Source organism: Littorina saxatilis, linkage group LG7 (assembly GCF_037325665.1).
Source record: "Littorina saxatilis isolate snail1 linkage group LG7, US_GU_Lsax_2.0, whole genome shotgun sequence".
Taxonomy (NCBI): Eukaryota; Metazoa; Mollusca; class Gastropoda; order Littorinimorpha; family Littorinidae; genus Littorina; species Littorina saxatilis.
Window position 1 is genome coordinate 50,714,566 of NC_090251.1, and position 18,426 is coordinate 50,732,991.

The 18,426-nt window shown below is 41.4% G+C and overlaps 3 protein-coding genes across 4 annotated transcripts; 1 reads left to right on the forward strand and 2 right to left on the reverse strand.

Annotated features, from left to right (window-relative positions):
- Positions 1 to 797: 797 nt before the first annotated feature.
- LOC138971729 (endothelial zinc finger protein induced by tumor necrosis factor alpha-like) lies at positions 798 to 5,056 on the reverse strand. Its single transcript, XM_070344521.1, has 2 exons — positions 4,831 to 5,056; positions 798 to 4,102 (listed from the first exon to the last, which is right to left on the reverse strand). The coding sequence occupies exon 2, from the start codon at positions 4,065 to 4,067 to the stop codon at positions 1,953 to 1,955; it is 2,115 nt and encodes a 704-aa protein (XP_070200622.1). The 5' UTR covers positions 4,068 to 4,102; positions 4,831 to 5,056; the 3' UTR covers positions 798 to 1,952.
- A 2,105-nt stretch (positions 5,057 to 7,161) lies between these two features.
- LOC138971732 (zinc finger protein 93-like) lies at positions 7,162 to 11,548 on the reverse strand. The gene has a single exon (XM_070344525.1). It carries the CDS (start codon positions 11,392 to 11,394, stop codon positions 9,091 to 9,093), a length of 2,304 nt encoding a protein of 767 aa, XP_070200626.1. The 5' UTR covers positions 11,395 to 11,548; the 3' UTR covers positions 7,162 to 9,090.
- A 499-nt stretch (positions 11,549 to 12,047) lies between these two features.
- Positions 12,048 to 17,980, forward strand: LOC138971730 (zinc finger protein 93-like). 2 transcript variants are annotated; one of them, XM_070344523.1, is made up of 3 exons: positions 12,102 to 12,182; positions 12,777 to 12,853; positions 13,668 to 17,980. In XM_070344523.1, exon 3 carries the CDS (start codon positions 13,699 to 13,701, stop codon positions 16,144 to 16,146), a length of 2,448 nt encoding a protein of 815 aa, XP_070200624.1. In that variant the 5' UTR covers positions 12,102 to 12,182; positions 12,777 to 12,853; positions 13,668 to 13,698; the 3' UTR covers positions 16,147 to 17,980. The 2 variants fall into 2 exon arrangements, with proteins under 2 accessions (XP_070200623.1, XP_070200624.1); XM_070344522.1 differs by lacking the exon at positions 12,777 to 12,853 and having other exon boundaries at positions 12,048 to 12,182.
- Positions 17,981 to 18,426: the final 446 nt, after the last annotated feature.

Consider the following 18,426-nt stretch of genomic DNA (forward strand, 5'->3'; position numbering starts at 1 on the left):
CAGATATACTGAATATTGCTATTGTACTTTCAAATACAGTGAACCACTGACACCAGATCAAGACATAGATGTAACAATCCAAAGAAAATCTAAAAATCTTATGATTCAAAAACATGCTATGGTTGTTTTCATGAATATCTAAAAATTATGACTGTTGAGTTGAAATATATATATGTAGTACATGTATATACAAAACAAGCCAAGTAATGTCATATTAAACAGAATTTTTTTATGAAAAGTTTAACTTCATTGCACTTCACACATTTCAACCAACAATAGGATTCATAAAGACAATGACATCATTTTACATTGTCATGTTGGTGTCACAATTGGTATTACCAGTATCTTTTTGTCTTTGTAGTTCTTCTGAATCTGTTTTCTTGTTGGTGTTATGTATTTTTTTAAAATTGCTTGTCAAAGGGAATGGAAGAATAAAAGAAGTGTAACTTAATTAAAAAAATGTTGTTTCGTGTGTGTGTGTACGTGTGTGTGTGCATAGTTGCTCCTGATACCCATACACATGTATAGGAATCCCTGCCATAGCACTAGCAGAATAGAAGAATTCCAAAAAAACAACTCTGTTGGTTGTGGGAGAGTGACCTTTACAGGCAAAACCTCGTACAAATATTGCAGGGGCCAATCACTAGCAAGGGGTCTGACTGCAACACGTGGAAACAGGCACGTTTGTCCTTCACACCCCTTGCTAGTGATTGGCCCCTCCAATATTTGCACGAGGTTTTGCAAGAAAAGTCACTCTTCCACTACCCATACAAACCAACGGAGTTTGATTTTTAAAAAAATCGTCTATTGGGGCACAATCGGAAACACCTCTGCAGATCGGGTTGTTCACAGATGAATTCAACTTTCAAGTGAAAATACTGTAGCTAATTCTTGCACAAACATAAGACTTCTGTTAATCAGACTGGCAGTTCGAATTCTTTTCCAATGTGCTGACTTACCAATTGATAAAATTAACAGACATGATGCTTTCTTTCTTTCTTTACTTGGTGTTTAACGTCGTTTTCAACCACGAAGGTTATATCGCGACGGGGAAAGGGGGGAGATGGGATAGAGCCACTTGTCAATAGTTTCTTGTTCACAAAAGCACTAATCAAAAATTTGCTCCAGGAGCTTGCAACGTAGTACAATGTATTACCTTACTGGGAGAATGCAAGTTTCCAGTACAAAGGACTTAACATTTCTTACACTGCTTGACTAAAATAACAGACATGATGCGAGAAATGGATATCAAACATGAGCCAGAAGCCGAATGTTGGTATCTGTAATAATTTGCTAACAGTCAGCATACAAAAAAAAATAACGGTTCTGTTATCAGCTATTTTTGATCAAAAGAAAATTTGAAGCGATCCCAATTCCCATGAGGAAATGACAAAAGAATACATTTGGCATAAACTGAGTGATGCATTTTCATTTGATTTTTCAGAACTTAGAATGTGCAATTTTAAAGTGAGCAAGCCAGCATAGCAAAAATATAGTGAATACATAAATCTATTTGTCAATAAAGTTGAAAAAAGATACATTTCATCTATGTCTATGAATAAATTAAATGCTAGACACAAATAGACCTATTCCGGATATAACTCAGGTTTGTATGTGGGTTGTAAACACAAACCCACTCTAGCTTATAGTTCTAGTGAGACAAACATTCCTACATGTGCTCCTTGTCAACTGTGTTTCAGACACACCCCTTGCTAGGCACTGGCTTATAATGTCATGTGGGAAAGTTTGACTCACTAAACGCAAGAGTATTCAGTCTTTCACAACCCACACAAGTTATTTCTGTACATCGTCAAATATTAAAAACGACGATCCTTTGTTTGGTTTCAGAGTCTGCACAATAACTGTACTTTACATTACAAGCAAGTGCTCAGTTACTACATTGTCCAACATCAGTGCACAATATGTCAGGAGTCTTTTTCTCAAACTCAAAGTCAAAGCTGATGGGAATGTTTTAAATGGTACCGCAAACTGCTGTAACTTCTGTAGGTTTTTCCACACTCTGTGCAAGCGCACATCCTGAGGTCTGTGTGTGTTATTGCGTGGCGTTTCAAGCTGCCCAAAGTGTAAAACCTTTTCTCACATTGATTGCAAGGGTATCTCTTGTCACCTGTATGGCGACGTTTATGCTGAAACAAACTCTGGTGAGAATTAAATCCCTTCTGGCAAGTTTCACATTTGTAGGGTCTGCTGTCAAAGTGCCTGGCATTTCTGTGGTAAGTAAGATTAGCAAGTGTCGCAAAGGAATGTCCACACAACTCACAGGTAAAAGGCTTTTCTTTGGTATGAGTTCTGGTATGTATGGCAAGTTCACGTGGGGAAAGAAAACCTTTCCCACACAAACTGCACTTAAAATTGTCGTCAGAATGTTTGCGTCTCATATGTTGCTCATATGTACTCTGACAGTTCAAAACATGATTACAAACCGGACACGCTTTTGGTCTGCAGAAGTGCAGGTTGAGGTCTTTCTTCAACTTGAAACATCTCCCACAGTCCGTACACTGATGCGGCGACTCTGCCTGGTGCTTTCTGTTTATATGACTCGTTAGTTCATAATTACTTTTGAAATGCACTTTGCAGTGGGGACAGGGAAAAGGCCTCTGGTTGTCATGGACCCGAGCTATGTGGCTGGCCAGTCTGAAATTTCCTTTGAATTTCCAAGGGCAGTGGGGGCAAGCGTAGGGTCGGTCATCAATAGAATGTGCAGAATCCTTGTGCTTGATCAAGATATGCCCCGCCAGAGTTCCCTTCAGTTTAAATTTGGCAGGACAATGAATGCACTCGTAAGGCTTTTCGCCATTACTGGTATCTGGATTTCCCGAATGCTTACTGCGGATGTGCGTTGTGAGAGTTGATCTCTGATTAAATCGAGCAGGGCACTGAGCACACAGGTGTGGCCTTTCGTTGACGTGTCTGTAGCGTATGTGGTTGTTCATCTGCCTTTTTAGCTTGAAGCGGAGAGGGCACTGGGGGCACTGAAACGGTCTTTCCTCGGAATGGACAGTGAGATGATCCCTGAGCCCTTGCTTGGTCTTGAAGCTCGAAGAACAATCTGTACATGCATAAGGTCTTTCAATTTTAACTTTTCTTTTTTTGGAACGTTCATTCTGTGTTTCTGATTGGTCGGACTCGGAGGCTGCTGGGCCTGGTTCTGTGTCGTCGTCACCATCATCCTGTGCAGATTTCTTGCTTGTCTGCGAAAGCCAAATCTTGTGCACCCTTCTTTTGTGATCATTCACATAGCGAGCAGCCTTGAAAGTAGCATCACATATGTTACAACTGAAATAAACGGAAGCTTTCTTTTTGGTGGACTTGCCTGCTTTCACTTTCAGTTTTATTAACGGCACTTCTTCATCAGTGTCTTGTTCAGTTTTCACCTGTACATCGTGGTCTGACTCAGCTGTCTCATCCTCAGACAGCATTTCAGGCTTGATTTTCTTTTTGCGAAAACATGGCATTGGATTGTCCAATACCATTTCTGACCCAATCTGCAGGACTTTGCTGGGGGTTGGCTTTGTCTCTGTCATGACTAATTCACCATGTAAATGAGCAGCAGCTTCTGTCTTAGTAAGATCAACACTAGCCTGGTACGATGGGTGTTGCTTACTCTCAGTTTCTTGAGCCACACTCGCTGCGAAAAACTGACCTGGTGAGCCTTCACCTGCATGTAAGTTGGACGACAAAGACTGACCAACATCCCCATGGTCGCACGGGGCACTGGAAGATATCTGCATCATGAACAGTGTGTGGACCTTGACGTGAACCATCAACTCTGGGTTGTTGTCATAGCTCACTTTGCAGTAACCACACTGATACGGCTTGGTTAGGGAGTGTCTTTCAACATGGGTAACTAGCTCGACGTTTACTGTAAACATGACGCTGCACAGTCCACACTGAAAAGGCTTCTGGTCCTTCTGCAGAGACGGGACGTCACTGGGAGGTTTCTCCTGTGGAAGACCCCAGATTTGACTTTCAGGTACTGAGTCTGCTGATTGCGTCATGGTGACACCTTGCTCACCCTCTGCCACACCTGGGGATGCTGATGCCATGGTGATGAAGACTTATTCAAAATCAGCCCAACCGCCTGAAACATCCAAATAAAAACAATGATAAGAAGACAATGGGTACACAGCTGAAAAATGTCATAAATCAGTTACTATGATGTGACTATGAAATCCAATGGATTTTAACACGGACACACAGAGCACACCCTAACAGTCATGCACTCACCACCACAGCCAACACACACACACACACACACACACACAACAATTTAATTAACAACACATGACATATTGATCAACACACACCCAGTGACTCACCGATGAGCACACACACACTGACATACTCTCAAACATTGGCAAATAAGTCACACACACACTGAGATATGAAGCGTACATTAATTCTCTAAATAGAAATTAGAAGTCCTTCATCTGGCACATGCACGCTACACACATCTACACACACAAAGCATTTGACACACGGCATATTAATATTATGTACCCTGACATACACCCAAACACTCATGCATCATACCCACCCCACACACACACTGAAGCCGAAGGACACAGAAGACACGTCATATAGTAATTTACACTGACTTACTCACGAGCATGTGAACAGTATACATGTACATGATACAACATAGTATTAGTAACAGTACTAACAGTAACACACACTGTTACTGAAGTACATCCAAACATTGACGCATACACCAAAAACACACACAAACTCTCTCTCTCTTCCTCTCTCCCGTTAATTGGGAAGATGTCTGCAATCGCAGTTAGGAAAGTTTCCCATTAATGCTAGTACCTGCGGTTGCAGACATCATAAAAACTTGTCGCCGATTCTTGCGACGAGCATACTTGAATCCCGAATGAGAACTTAGTTGGAAAAAAAATACAAAGCAAATTCGCATAGAGAATTTCTCTTCAGTAAGCTTCTCCGCGTTATTTGTGCAATAGCCTCTTCAGCCGGAGCAATATTAATGACTGAAAATTGTACACAGAACGAAGCTGCTAGCCCGGAATGTAAACGGAAGTCGGGAAATTGTATAGTCTCGGAAAATATCACTCATTACCGACGAGATTTTACACGCGATGAATCCATTCTTTTCCTGTGCTGGTTAACCGAGACTGGAGACGTAGCAAAAAGACATTTCAGTGGAATTTGTACAAATCACAGAGCACCTGAAGTCACTCACCGTGACACGAATTTTGAGATTACCGTTTTTTACATTATCGTGACTCTCACAACCAGATTTAGCCCGAGTATACCTACATTTAAGGGTACACTCCTTCCCATATAAGTAATTCACTGATTGTAATTGAAGCACAGAGGACTGATTTTTTTATGGGATTAATTAGTGTAATACCATTATATCTTGTATGAAGTTACAAACTTGAAAAGTTTTTTAAAAGCATAATTAAATTTCGTAAAAATAGGCAAAGAAAGAGCCCTCTTGGAGGTGGTTGGATTGAGTTACTTCCACTGAGGTACTTAACATATACTTGATGTGGTTACTAGGCCGCTGCATCAAAGATTGCGATAGTCGTCTGGTCGCCAGGTGTAGCGCATCTGGACTGCTTTGTGTTTTTAACATTGGAGAGAAGCGGCGCCCTGAAGCGCTTTCACTCACTTTAATTGATTCAATTATCTACTTACCATATTTGTGGTGTGTTTTAATTAGAGCAAATCATGTGTGTGCGTCTAGATTATGGTACAGTGGATTCCCTAGATTTTTCAGATTCTTCAAATCAATATAGTATGTATATATCCCTTTTAGGATGATCTCGCCATGGAGCTTGAAAATGGCAGACAAGTCTAAATGCCTTATGCGGTACACTGTACGTAAAACAAACTACAACATGGCTGCTACTATTTCAGTAGTAATTGTGCAGACTGCATTTTTTCCTGAATTGATTTTATAAGTGACACGTACCCTCAGAAAGAAAAACAGAAACAATGAAAACTGGACCCGCCTCACCAGTTTGCTTGATGTAAACAAATACAAACAGACATTTCCACCTGAAGAAGACCTTTAGTGGTTAAAATGTCCAATTTGTATGTGTTCTATCAAGCCAATTGTTAAGGCCTGAGCAGTATGTATTCATCGTTTCTGTTTTGTAATCTACTCATTAGCACCGTATAGTTTGTTATTGAGGTACCGACACCTTTGTTGAATCTGAGAAATTGACTGAGCGAATATTGTACTGCTGACAGTCTAAAAATCAGTACCATGTGTGCATGCTGACGCAAATTTAAGGGATGCAGTTCGGGGAGCCCTGATCAGGGTACTGCATCTTCTATATCTATACGGCTTGTGTGTGTCTGTCTGTCTGTCTGTGTGTTCGCGATTCACGGCCAAAGTTCTTGATGGATCTGCTTCAAATTTGGTGGGCATATTCAGGTAGACCCCGGACACAATCGTGGAAAATTTTGAACACGTGCGTGCTCTCAGCGCGCAGCGCTGAACTGATTTTGGTTTTTCTGTACATCCATTCCCAGTAACTCTTCCTTATCTTGACTCCAGTGTTTTGCGCGTTTATCTCCCTTCCTTCGTACGGTGCGTATTCGGCTCTACTTCTTCCCAGCGAAGCCGTACCCGGCGAAGCGGGTATTCATCTAGTATTATATATATATATATATATATATGCACTAGATGAATACCTGCTTCGCCGGGTACCTGGCTTCGCCAGGAAGAAGTAGAGCCGAATACCCGGCTTTGCCGGCGCATTGTACGCGATTGACGCCACACGAAGGAAGGGAGATAAACGCGCAAAACACTGAAGAAGATAAGGAAGAGTTACTGGGAATGGATGTACAGAAAAACCAAAATCGGTTCAGCGCTGCGCGCTGAGAGCACGTGTTCAAAATTTTCATCGACCAGATTGTGTCCGGGGTCTACCTGAATATGCCCACCAAATTTGAAGCAGATCCATCGAGAACTTTGGCCGTGCATCGCGAAGTGACACAGACAGACAGACAGACAGACACACACAAGCTGTATATATATATAGATATATAGATGCCTACACTTTCACACACACATACAAACGTCCAAGTACACATATAGGGACACATGTCTACAAACATACACTCACACGACCCGTTTACTCATTCGAACAATCAGAAAGACTTGCATGAGGCTCTTCTTGAAGAGTTTAATACATGTATGACTTGACCGGAGAAGCATTAAATAAAGAAAACACATAACAGGGCAGGAAGACAAGGCATGTTGTAGAGAGCAGTCACAAAAGCAATTACATGTACTATATAGGCCCCCCCCCCAAAAAAAAAGTTGGTTTATGGTAACGTGACCAAACAAAATAAGGTCGCTAGGTAGGTTTTTCTCTTCTTTTAAAAAACAAAACTTAGTTGACCTCATAATACATAATACATGTACATGTAATATGAAAACATCACAAACACCATTTTGTCTCGAGCTCAAAGGAGGTTACTTCCCTTAGTCTCGATATGATTCGCAAATGTGCCAAAAGTTTTTTGTTGTTATTTTAGAAATGAAAAATAAGTTTGAGGGTCGGCGGGAAAAAATAAGGTCGGTCGGGTTACCCTAAACCAACACAAAGATCTTGTAGGCTACGCTAAGATGTTGCACTGGAGCCGTTTTTGCGCGTTCGCTGCTAGCTGCGGTGCCACGCCCCTTGGCTTGTTGGGCTCTGCTGCCGCTGATAATTTCAAGGATACAGTAGACAACGTGCTAACCTACATTTCTGGCTACATTGTCCGAAAGCTGCAAGAAAAGGTGTGCACAGGATGTACTGACATGCTGACCGGTCAACTGACAGGTGCACAGACCGAACTGCTTCTTGTTCACAAGATGCACGAAGGTTGCAAGGAAGGCCTCATCACCCCAAGCATTTCGCTCGTCAGTGCTGTGACAGTCATGGAAAGTACATACAAGCTACACATAGAGAGAAATATCCACATGCGGAAAGTGATGACCAGGATGGCAATATTGCTCAAAGAAAAACTTGGAGACAACCGCCTCGCCTGTCCATCGACAGAAAACGCTTGTCCTCTCATGACCCTCTGTGTACGTCTGTACCTCAATATACGGCTGCACTTCACCCTCAAAGAGAGCTGCAGGTCTTTCGGGGAGATGTCGAAAAGGCAGAACAGAAAGGTGTTGAAAGTGTCACACCAGTGACACAAGAACACAAAAGCACATCAGTCACATATGGGGGACAGAAGATGTGGGATAGGTTTTTGTTTTGTTTTGTTTTGTGGGGGATGTGTGTGTGTGTGTGTGTGTGTGTGTGTGTGTGTGTGTGTGTGTGTTTTGACATTGACGCCCTCAATACTGGTTTGTGACGTCTCTGTTGCTGTTAAAATTGACAATCTCTGTGACAATACTCTTGACTGTAACTGACTGAGACAAGTGAATTGTCATACAGGTCAGAAACAATGATAAAAACCTAACCCAGAACTTCAAAGCCAGACAATTTCAGTGAACTACACGTTGTTCTAATTCAATCTAAAATCTAAAATTGTCTGACCAGTTTACTCTCCCTGTCTTTTTCTTGTGAGACAGTTCTACCTGTTTATGATATATATCATGTGTAAGTCACTGCGTGAATGGAGCCTCGAACGATCCAGCAAACATACATTTTGTTATCTTTGAAAGTGCATGTTTTGTAATGAAATAGCGTCCACTTATATTGCAATAACCCTTCATTAACAGTTTTGACACTTCGCCGCGTGTTTATAAATAATGCCATTTAAACAATCTAAATAAATAGTCAGCGCGCATAGCTCTCTGCCTGGCTCAGCCAACGATAAGGACACTTTTGCGATAAGAGGAGCGCCGCTACCGCGCGTTTCCGAAAGGGCTGTAAGAGGCGGTGCAACATCTTAGCGTAGCCTACAAGATCTTTGACCAACATATCTTTGTTGTTGGCCTTACTAGGCAAATACAGCTTCTTACAGCATCAACTTACCAAATCCTAGTTTTCTTTCTTGTTGTGATGTACACATGTACTACATATACTTTTTAGAATACACGTTGCAGCAACTAGTTTATTGTATCTGCAGTGGTTAGAAAACATCCATTCACATTTTGTGGGAATGATTCATGTGGTAGTTCAGGTTGCCTCGATTTCTATACGTTTTTCCACACTCTGAGCAAGCAAATGACCTGAGGTCTGTGTGAGTCAGTGCGTGTGTTTTCAGACTGCAGGACTGATAGAACTTTTTTCCACACTTATCGCAGGAGTACCTTTTGTCATCAAAATGACGACGTTTGTGCTGAAACAAACCTGGGTGGGAATTGAACCCTTTCTGGCAGATATCACACTTGTACGGTCTACTGTTCAAGTGCCGAGCATTTCGGTGGTATGAGAGGTTAGCAAGTGTGGAGAATGATTGACCGCAAATTTCACAAGTAAAGGGCTTTTCTTTTGTGTGAGTTCTGGTATGAACTTCAAGTTCTCGAGGCGTCAAAAAGCCCAGCTCGCAATGGCTGCACTTGAACCTGTCCTCGGAATGTTTTCTCTTCATATGCTGCGTGTAAGTACTTAGACAGTTGAGCATACGCTTGCAGATGGGGCACTCCTTTGGTTTGCAGAAATGCTGGTTGAGGTCCCTCTTAACCTTGAAACATCTGCCACAGTCAGCGCACTGATGAGGCGTCTCTGTCGTGTGCTTTCTGTTCACGTGGCAGGACAGTTCGCTACTGCTCTTGAAATTGGTGCTGCAGTGTGGGCAAGGGAAAGGCCGCTGATTTTCATGGACCCTTGCTATGTGGTCAGCCAGTCGGAACTTTCCCTTGAACTTCCACGGACAATGTGGGCAAGAGAATGGCCTGTCGTCAATGGCACTGTTGGCATCTTTGTGTTTGATCAAGATGTGCCCTGCCAGGGTCCCCTTCATCTTGAACCTTGCAGAACAGTGCGTACACAGGAATGGTTTTTCATCCGTGGAATCGCCATCATTGGTAACAGTGCTGCCAGAGTGTCTGCTGCTGATGTGAGAGGAGAGGGTGCTTTTCTCATTAAACCGGGCAGAGCAATAAGTACAGTGGTAGGGTCTTTCATTGAGATGTTTATTTCGAACGTGACTCTTCAAATGCACGTTGGTCTTGCATCTCACAGCACAGTAACTGCATGGAAACGGTCTTTCGTTATTGTGAACAAATGAAATGTGATCTTTCAAAGTCTTTTTGGCCTTGAAACACAGAGAACACTGCGGACATGGGAATGGTCTGTCACTGGTGTGTCTGTAACGCACGTGACGAGACAAGTGCACATTTCTCTTGAAACGCATAGAACACTGCGTGCACTGGAAAGGCCTTTCATCAGTATGGACAAAAGCGATGTGATCTTTCAAAGTCTGCCTTGTTTTGAAACGAAAAGAACACTGAGGGCACGGAAAAGGTCGCTTGTCTGCTTCAGTCCCATCCTGACTGTCAGTGGCTTCTACACTTTCAGACCTTCTCTTGGCATCAGAAGACACAGAAACCTGTGAACAATCATCAGTCACTGTATTTCCTGATGTACCAGAGAGACCCATTGCTGCATCAACCTGAGAATGTTCTGAAGTTGTACACATTCGCGCAGATGAAATTTTATGAACCCTTCGTTTGTGATCTTTCACATAACGAGCAGCTTTGAAAGTGGAGTCACAAATATCACAACAGAACCGTCTCCCCGTAGTTTTCTTTTTGCCCTGATTTGTTTTCACTAATTTAACATCTTCATCCAAACTTTCATCATCTTGTTCAGTTTTTACTTCGGCATACTCATGTGATTCAAGTGACTCATCCTCTGACATAACTTCAAGTTTCCACGGCAACGAATTTTCTACTACCATCTCTGATCCCACTATGACTGTCCCAGAAGCCACATTTGTCTCTTTTAGATCACCAGTACTAACACTATCTGACTTGTCCCATATCTCCTTTACGCTGACATCGGCCCCTACAGTCTGTGATGGAATTTCTTTACCCACAAGCCCCAGTGATTCATCAGTTGCAGAGGTCATGAGTAATATGGCATCTGTATTCAAGTGCGAAGGGGTAAGCTGAGAAGCACTATCATCAACTGCTTTGGCTGGTACGCTGAACATAAACAGCGCATGGGACTTGACATGAATTATCAGTGCTGGGTTGTCGTTGTAGCTGACTTTGCAGTAACCACACTGGTACGGCTTGGTGAGGGAATGTCTGTGGACATGGGTGACCAGCTCCACGTTGATGTCAAAGGTCACGCTGCACAGGCCACACTGGAAAGGCTGCTGCTGTCCAGTGCTGGGTGATTGCTGATATGGAGGCATGGAAGTAACAGCCGGCTGGTCCTCTGATTGTTCCATGTTGACAGTCTGCTGGCACTGATGCTCCCCTGGAGATGCTGAAGCCATTGTGTTGTCAACTCTTGATTACCTGAACCTGTGAGATGGACAATTTAAGTATTTAATTAATTAACAAACAATTATTTCTGTAAATTTTAACTAGCCCTCGATCACTCCAGTCACAACTGAGGAATACTTACAGTTCATGGCTCTGGTGACAAATAAAGGTAAAATACGAAATTATACAAGAAGAAGCAAACGAACACTCGGCCTCTAGACATCAACTAATGATCACTGGACACTGCATGATTCTTTCACTGTTTCAGTCAAGGCGGACAAGCAAAAGGTGAACATCAACACAGAAACTCGGCGATCTTGCTGCTTTCCTTTCTCCAAACGTTTGTATAGAGATTAATTGGTTTAAAAATCACTTGCCTTTTGTTTTGTTGTTTGCAATTCTTCAGGTAAACTAAAGGTATGTTGTTGAAAGTCGATGTTCTCTTTTTATTTGGCAGACGATTCTTCTGCAGTGGTAAAGACGGAAGTGTCTTTTTACTCCACTAATTGCAAAGAAAGAATATTAGTCTTTGGAGACCCATGTTTTGTATTTCTGGAACGCTGAAGAAGAAGTATTTGTAGCATGTATGCATGATTTTAACTTCAAATGTACATTCTGCCCTAAAGAAACAGTCTCACATACGCTACTTATCTTTAGAAAAGTGGATGTAGTTTTGGGTAAAAAGACATTTCCGTCTTATGTCTACACCTTGTTTTCTCAGTTCCAGTGAAAGACTGATTGTGTTACCCCGGAGCTTTTTATAGAAGAACCTGAACTACTAGTGACTGTACAAGTAGAGGTAGGTGAAACCGTGTTGAGTTTTTAACACAAGCATGTTAGCGCTATTCTATAGCCTAATTGATAGTACAGTCGCTCTTCCACTCCTTCAAAATGTTCAGATAGTGGATACCTCAGACTCAGTTGGAACTGCCCCTTGGCAACAAAAGAAAGGGGTATCCCACTTGCCATTATAATTTATATGGTAATCTTGAACTTTAGCGTGTTAAATTCATAGCTCATAATTTAGAGGCAATTAAGTCTCCAAATTTGTAGAACCTGCACTTGTAATCATAACAAGTCATTTCAGATCTCTTTCAAAATTCAAGTTATATTTTATATAAAATTTAATAAGGGTGTTATCAGAACTTTCTCCACTGCCACTGGAATAAGTGAGAAAAGTGTTGCTAATTAAAAGTGTATAATAGGGATTTAGGCATGCAAAGTATCTGACAAAGAAGGGGCACCAATAAGGCCTCGCGGCCTTCGGCTAACAAATATAGCCGCCCCTACATACTACTACTACTACATAATTATTAGTGTGGCTCCGGAAACGACAGTCACCGGTGTCTCACAAAATAAACATTCTTACTCTTAGTTTTCCCTATCCTGGCAGGTATTCGCCATAGCTCAGTTGGAAGCGAATCATGCTCACCTTCATGAGGTTGTCGGTTCGAGCCCTGCTGGTATCAGGTTTGCCTTCTTCGTCAATTTAAAAAAAAAATCTTTTTAACTAATAACTTCTGCCTTTTAGTTTTAATTTCTTCTTAACTCGCCTTTCTTTTATTTTCTCTATTCTAATTTATTCCAAAAGCATTTTGGTGATCGAACTGAGATTGCAACAACAAAGCTAGTTATTGTCACTAGTCACCGTCACTGCAGTTCGTCCGCAAACCAAGCTAGAAGCGGCATTAGTTTAGCAAAATGCAGTACTTATGAACATGAAAACAACACATTTGTTTAAGTTAAGGAAAAGGCAAAACACAAGTCTGCTTTGCATCGAGTTACTTCGACCTATGTCTCTCACTCTCAGTGCTTTGAGTTTGACAGAATCTCTGACACCTGCGAACTGCATCTCTCGTGAGGCTACGGTCAGTCACAGCGGTCATCAGTGATCGCGTTGTTGCCAAAGTCTTTCTGAGTCTAAAACTGATTTCCATTAGTACTCTTTCTCTTAAAAGGCAAAGACCACAGTTTATTTAATTGAACTTAAGAAGAAAATCTTTCAATAAAATTAACGAATCGGACCTCGAAAAATAAAGGTAGCTTGTTGAGAATGCCGGTCCCCAAGCCTGGGGGCTCCATAACCAACTCGCAGGTTCCCGAGCCCGGGGGCTCCATAACCGACTTGTCGGTTCCCGAGCCACTGCTTTTTTATTTACTCACAGGGTCATGCAGTGGAAATAAAAATTAAAAATAAAAACAGGCAGGGTTCATGCAGCTGCTGTATACAGGTCTCTTCCAGGTTATAATAAAATGATTTTAGTTTTGTGCCTTTCAATTGCAGGTGAGTGAAGCTGCTTGTTCCACACACCACCATGGCTTCAGCATCTCCAGGGGATAGTCAAGTTCAGCAGACTCGGGGTCAGCAGTCTGTCACCATGCAATCATCGCAGGACCAGACATCTGCCACTACTCTCCTTTCACAGGAACGGTCACCTGAGACTGTGTCGCCATTAGAGACGGACCAGAAACTGTTCCAATGCGGTCTGTGCAGCGTGACCTTTGACATCAATGTAGAGCTGGTCACCCATGTCCACAGACATTCCCTTACCAAGCCGTACCAGTGTGGTTACTGCAAAGTCAGCTACGACGACAACCCACAGCTGATCGTTCATGTCAAGACCCATGCCACCTTCTTCATCCGGCTACCTCCGAAGTCAGCTGATGTTGATGTTGATCAGCCAGTCCTCAGTCACCTGTCTGCAGACACAAGCTCATCTGGCCAATTTGGTCAAGTTGCACTGACAGAAACAGCAGAGAGTGTGACAGGTAGTAACCCCTCCGAAACTGTTGTCAGTGAGACTGAAGTTAATGTGAATTCCAGTTGTGATCCAGCCACAAGAGAGCCAGGCTCAGTCCTTCAGATTGGATCAGAAATGCTTGTGCAAACTCAGTTACCATGGCTAGGCAAAAGAAAGATCAAACCTGAAGCGTTATCTGATGATGACAATGAAGAATCAGATCAGCATGCAGAAGGCATTGATGAACAAGACGTAGATAGTTCAGATGGAGACACAAAGCTGGACGAAGAAGATCAGCCTAGCAAGATGGATACTGGAGGTCGTTTCAGTTGTGATATGTGTGGCTCAACCTTCAAAGCTGCTCGATATGTCAAAGATCACAAAAGAAGAGTTCATAAAATCTCGCCCAACCAGCCAAATCAAAAATTTAGACATTCTCAGAATGGCAGGAGTACAAGATCAGGTCTCTCTAAGTCTAAGTTAGATTCAGAAAGAGCAGAACTTGCTGCTAAGATGAACAGTTTGTCAAAAAATACAGCTGAAGATATCCCACAGGGTGGCATACTTTCTGCTGCAGACAGAGCGTCTGAGAGTTCAGATGCGACAGATATTCCAGATTCCTTTGAATGTTCAGTGTGTGGGAAGTTCCTGAAAACCCAGGAAACTTTACGCAGACACACGGTGCAGGTGCACTCTGCTGACAGACCTTTCGCGTGCACGCAGTGTCCCTCGGTGTTCAAGACCAAGCAGACTTTGAAGGACCATGTGTATGCTGTTCATGTCAATGAGAGACCTTTTCCTTGCGATCAGTGTGCTATGCGATTCAAGACAAAGGTCCAGTTGTCCTGTCATATTCGTCATAAACACACAGATGAAAGACCCTTCCCATGTGCACAGTGTCCTTTGCGATTCAAGGCCAAGAAAACTTTGAAGGATCATATCTCTTTTGTACACACTGATGAACGCCCATTCCCATGCACCTATTGTTCTGTGAGATGCAAGACTAACGTGCACTTGAAGAGTCACATTCGTAGCAAGCACCTGAACGAACGGCCATACCACTGTGCTCACTGTTCCGCTCGCTTCAATCAGAAAAGCACTCTCTTGACTCACATTAGCAGCAGACACTCGGGCAATGCTGAGAACAAGGACGGTGAATCCAGCAACGAAAAACCATTCCACTGCATGCACTGTTCAGCCAAATTTAAAGTGAGAGGGACTCTTTCCGCCCACATACTGATCAAACACAAGGATGCAGCCAACGCCAGTGATGACAGACCTTTCGCCTGTCCACATTGTCCTTGGAAATTCAAGAGCAAACTCAGCCTTGCCACTCACATAGCCAGAGTTCATGAAGACCAGAGACCCTATCCCTGCTCCCAATGTCCAATGCGCTTCAAAAGCAGCCGTGAACTGTCTTGCCATGAGAACAGAAAGCACAAAACAGAAACACCTCACCAGTGCGCAGAGTGTGGGCGATGTTTTAAGATTAAAAAAGACCTGAACCTGCATTTTTGCAAGCCTAAAGAGTGTCCCATTTGCAAGCATTTGCTAAATTGTCAAAGTTCTTACGAACAACACATGAGACGCAAGCATTCATCAGATAATTTTCAGTGCAGCTTGTGTGACAAAGGCTTTCTGTCGCCACGTGAGCTTGAGATTCACACCAGAACTCACACTAAAGAAAAGCCCTATACCTGTGAGATATGTGGTCAGTCCTATGCTACACTTGCAAATCTCACTTATCATCGAAACGCTCGACACTTTGACAGCAGGCCTTACAAATGTGACATCTGCCAGAAAGGGTTCAATTCCCATCCTAGTTTGTTTCAACACAAGCGTCGTCATTTTGGGGACAAAAGGTACACCTGTGATCAGTGTGGAAAGAAGTTTTATCAATCTTGTCATCTGAAGGAGCATGCTCTGACTCACACAGATCTCAGGTCATACGCCTGTTTAGAGTGTGGGAAAACGTACAGAAACAGAGGGAATTTAAACTACCACGTGAAGCATTCCCATTAGTTGCGTGTCAGCTGGTTGTGAGTGTGATTACTGGACAATTTCAAACCAATGCATTTATGCACATTATTGTCCCTTAAAGAGAGCAGATTGCCCATGAGTATTTATGAAAAACAAGGTTTAAATTTGTGATAGGAAATGTTGACAAAGTAAAAATCATACTTTGTAGGTTGATGGAGTGATGTTTACGGCAAATTGGTGATGCAGAACTACTCAGTACAAATGAGATCCAGTACCTGTATATGTTTTTGATAAACTAAGGACCATACAAAAATTATTAATTATTATATTTATACATATTTTTTGTATGTAAAGATGTAGAAAAGCATGCATGTGATGAAAGTGAAAAGTATCCTGTGACGCTTGGTGGTGAGGAATGGAATGAAAGAAAAAATAAGTAGCGTGACCAAAGCACTATCAACTGAAAAAGTCTTACAAATTAGAGACATTAGTATTAATACAATTATATGAATTATATATTATATATCTGGCATTTTCGAGGACAAGTGTGTCATTTTGTTTGTTGTGAGTTGAAAACTGTATTGTATAAGTGTGTGTGTGAGTACACATCACGTGTGTGTGCGTGCGTGCGTATGTGTGTGTACACGCGCATGAGTGTGTGTCACAGTGTGCGCTTGTGTGACTGTGTGAGTCACTGTGTGTGATTTTGTTTGTGTTTGTGAGAGAGAAAGAGGTCAATATCTTGGAGTAATTTTTTTTAACACGCTATTCAGGATCTAGCTTTTTTGACTGAGAATGATTGAATCAGGGGTAATGTGTTGATTGTACATTTGTGGAACTTTGTTTGTTCCACTTATTCATATGAATCTTGCATAATTGTGTGTTTTTAAGAAAATGTTTATTTAACAATGTACACACTTAGGTATACTTGAATGTTTACAAAGAACAAATGTTTATTTTGAATGTTTTATGTATGTTATTATTACGGACACAAACGCTCAGCAATGTAATTTCTCTTTTAGAGATTAATAAAGTTATTGTATTGTATTGTATTGTATTGTATTGTAATGTAGTACACATGTTACTATTTGAAATTCAATTTTTATGCATTTTTTTGGGATATTATTTATTCCCAGCCTGTCTGTGGGTGTGTGTGTGCCCTGTGTGTGTGTGTGTGTTCCAACAGATAGGAAAGGAAATATTGTCTTGTTGATGAATATATCAAATGCATGTCCTGATTGCAAATGTGGAATGTAAAATTTAACCTGTAGTTAAATGTGTACTTTATGCTTATGAAGGCAAACAAGCACGATCTTATGCCAAAATTTGTGTTTAACTGCATTGCACCACTTCAGTGTGAAGTACATCTTTACATGCATACCGGTATGATAAACCCTTTTATGCTCAGTGATTGTTAAGAAAAATGAATACACAGTGATTGTTGTGATTGTTTAGAATAATATATACAGTTTACTTTGTAATCAAAGGAGACTTACTATTTTCTTCTGCTTTTTATGTGTGTGTGTGTGTGTCAGTGTGTGTGTCTATGGACAGGATGGCACCTTGCAAATATTCACAGATACAATCCCAGCTCATTGAATTGTGGATTCATCTACAGAATTTTACAATAGCATGTTCAGCGTTATCATGTTTCTCAGCTTTTCTGCACACACACACACGTTGGTACATTATCAACAGATAAAACAAAAACGAGTAATGGAATTCATTGAATGTTGTATTTATTGAATCTTACAGAACCTCTTCTCAATACATGTACTAGTATGTAACATACCTCAGGGTAAAAGAAACAATAACAGAATTCGTGCATGTTAAATTAACATTGCAAAACCATTCCATGCACTCTTTAACAGTTTTTTCGGAAGGTGCTCGGGTCTAGAAATTAACTACTGCAGTTTATTGTTTTATTTTCTTGTTCTCAGTCATGCAGTATAAATATGTTCATCCAGGCAGCTTGTTCATTTATTTTATAACTAACGAAACAATGATAATATTCTGGCTTTGGCTGGTTGACCACTTTTGGCTTTGTAATACTAAATATATAGCAAAAACTCAAAATACGTACAGTACATTAACTGTACATTATTCACACACACACAATGTCGAAGGTACAATACCAGACAATCTTATAGTTAATACCCGGTTTTCTAGTCAAATAATGCTAAATGATAAAAATAAAAAGGTTCAGGTATAATAATTATAACATACACGTGCATGTCAGTTTCTCCATTAAAACACACCACAACAAACGGAAAAAAATCTAAATTGTCTTTCTATTTCATAAAATTGGTATACAGAAATACT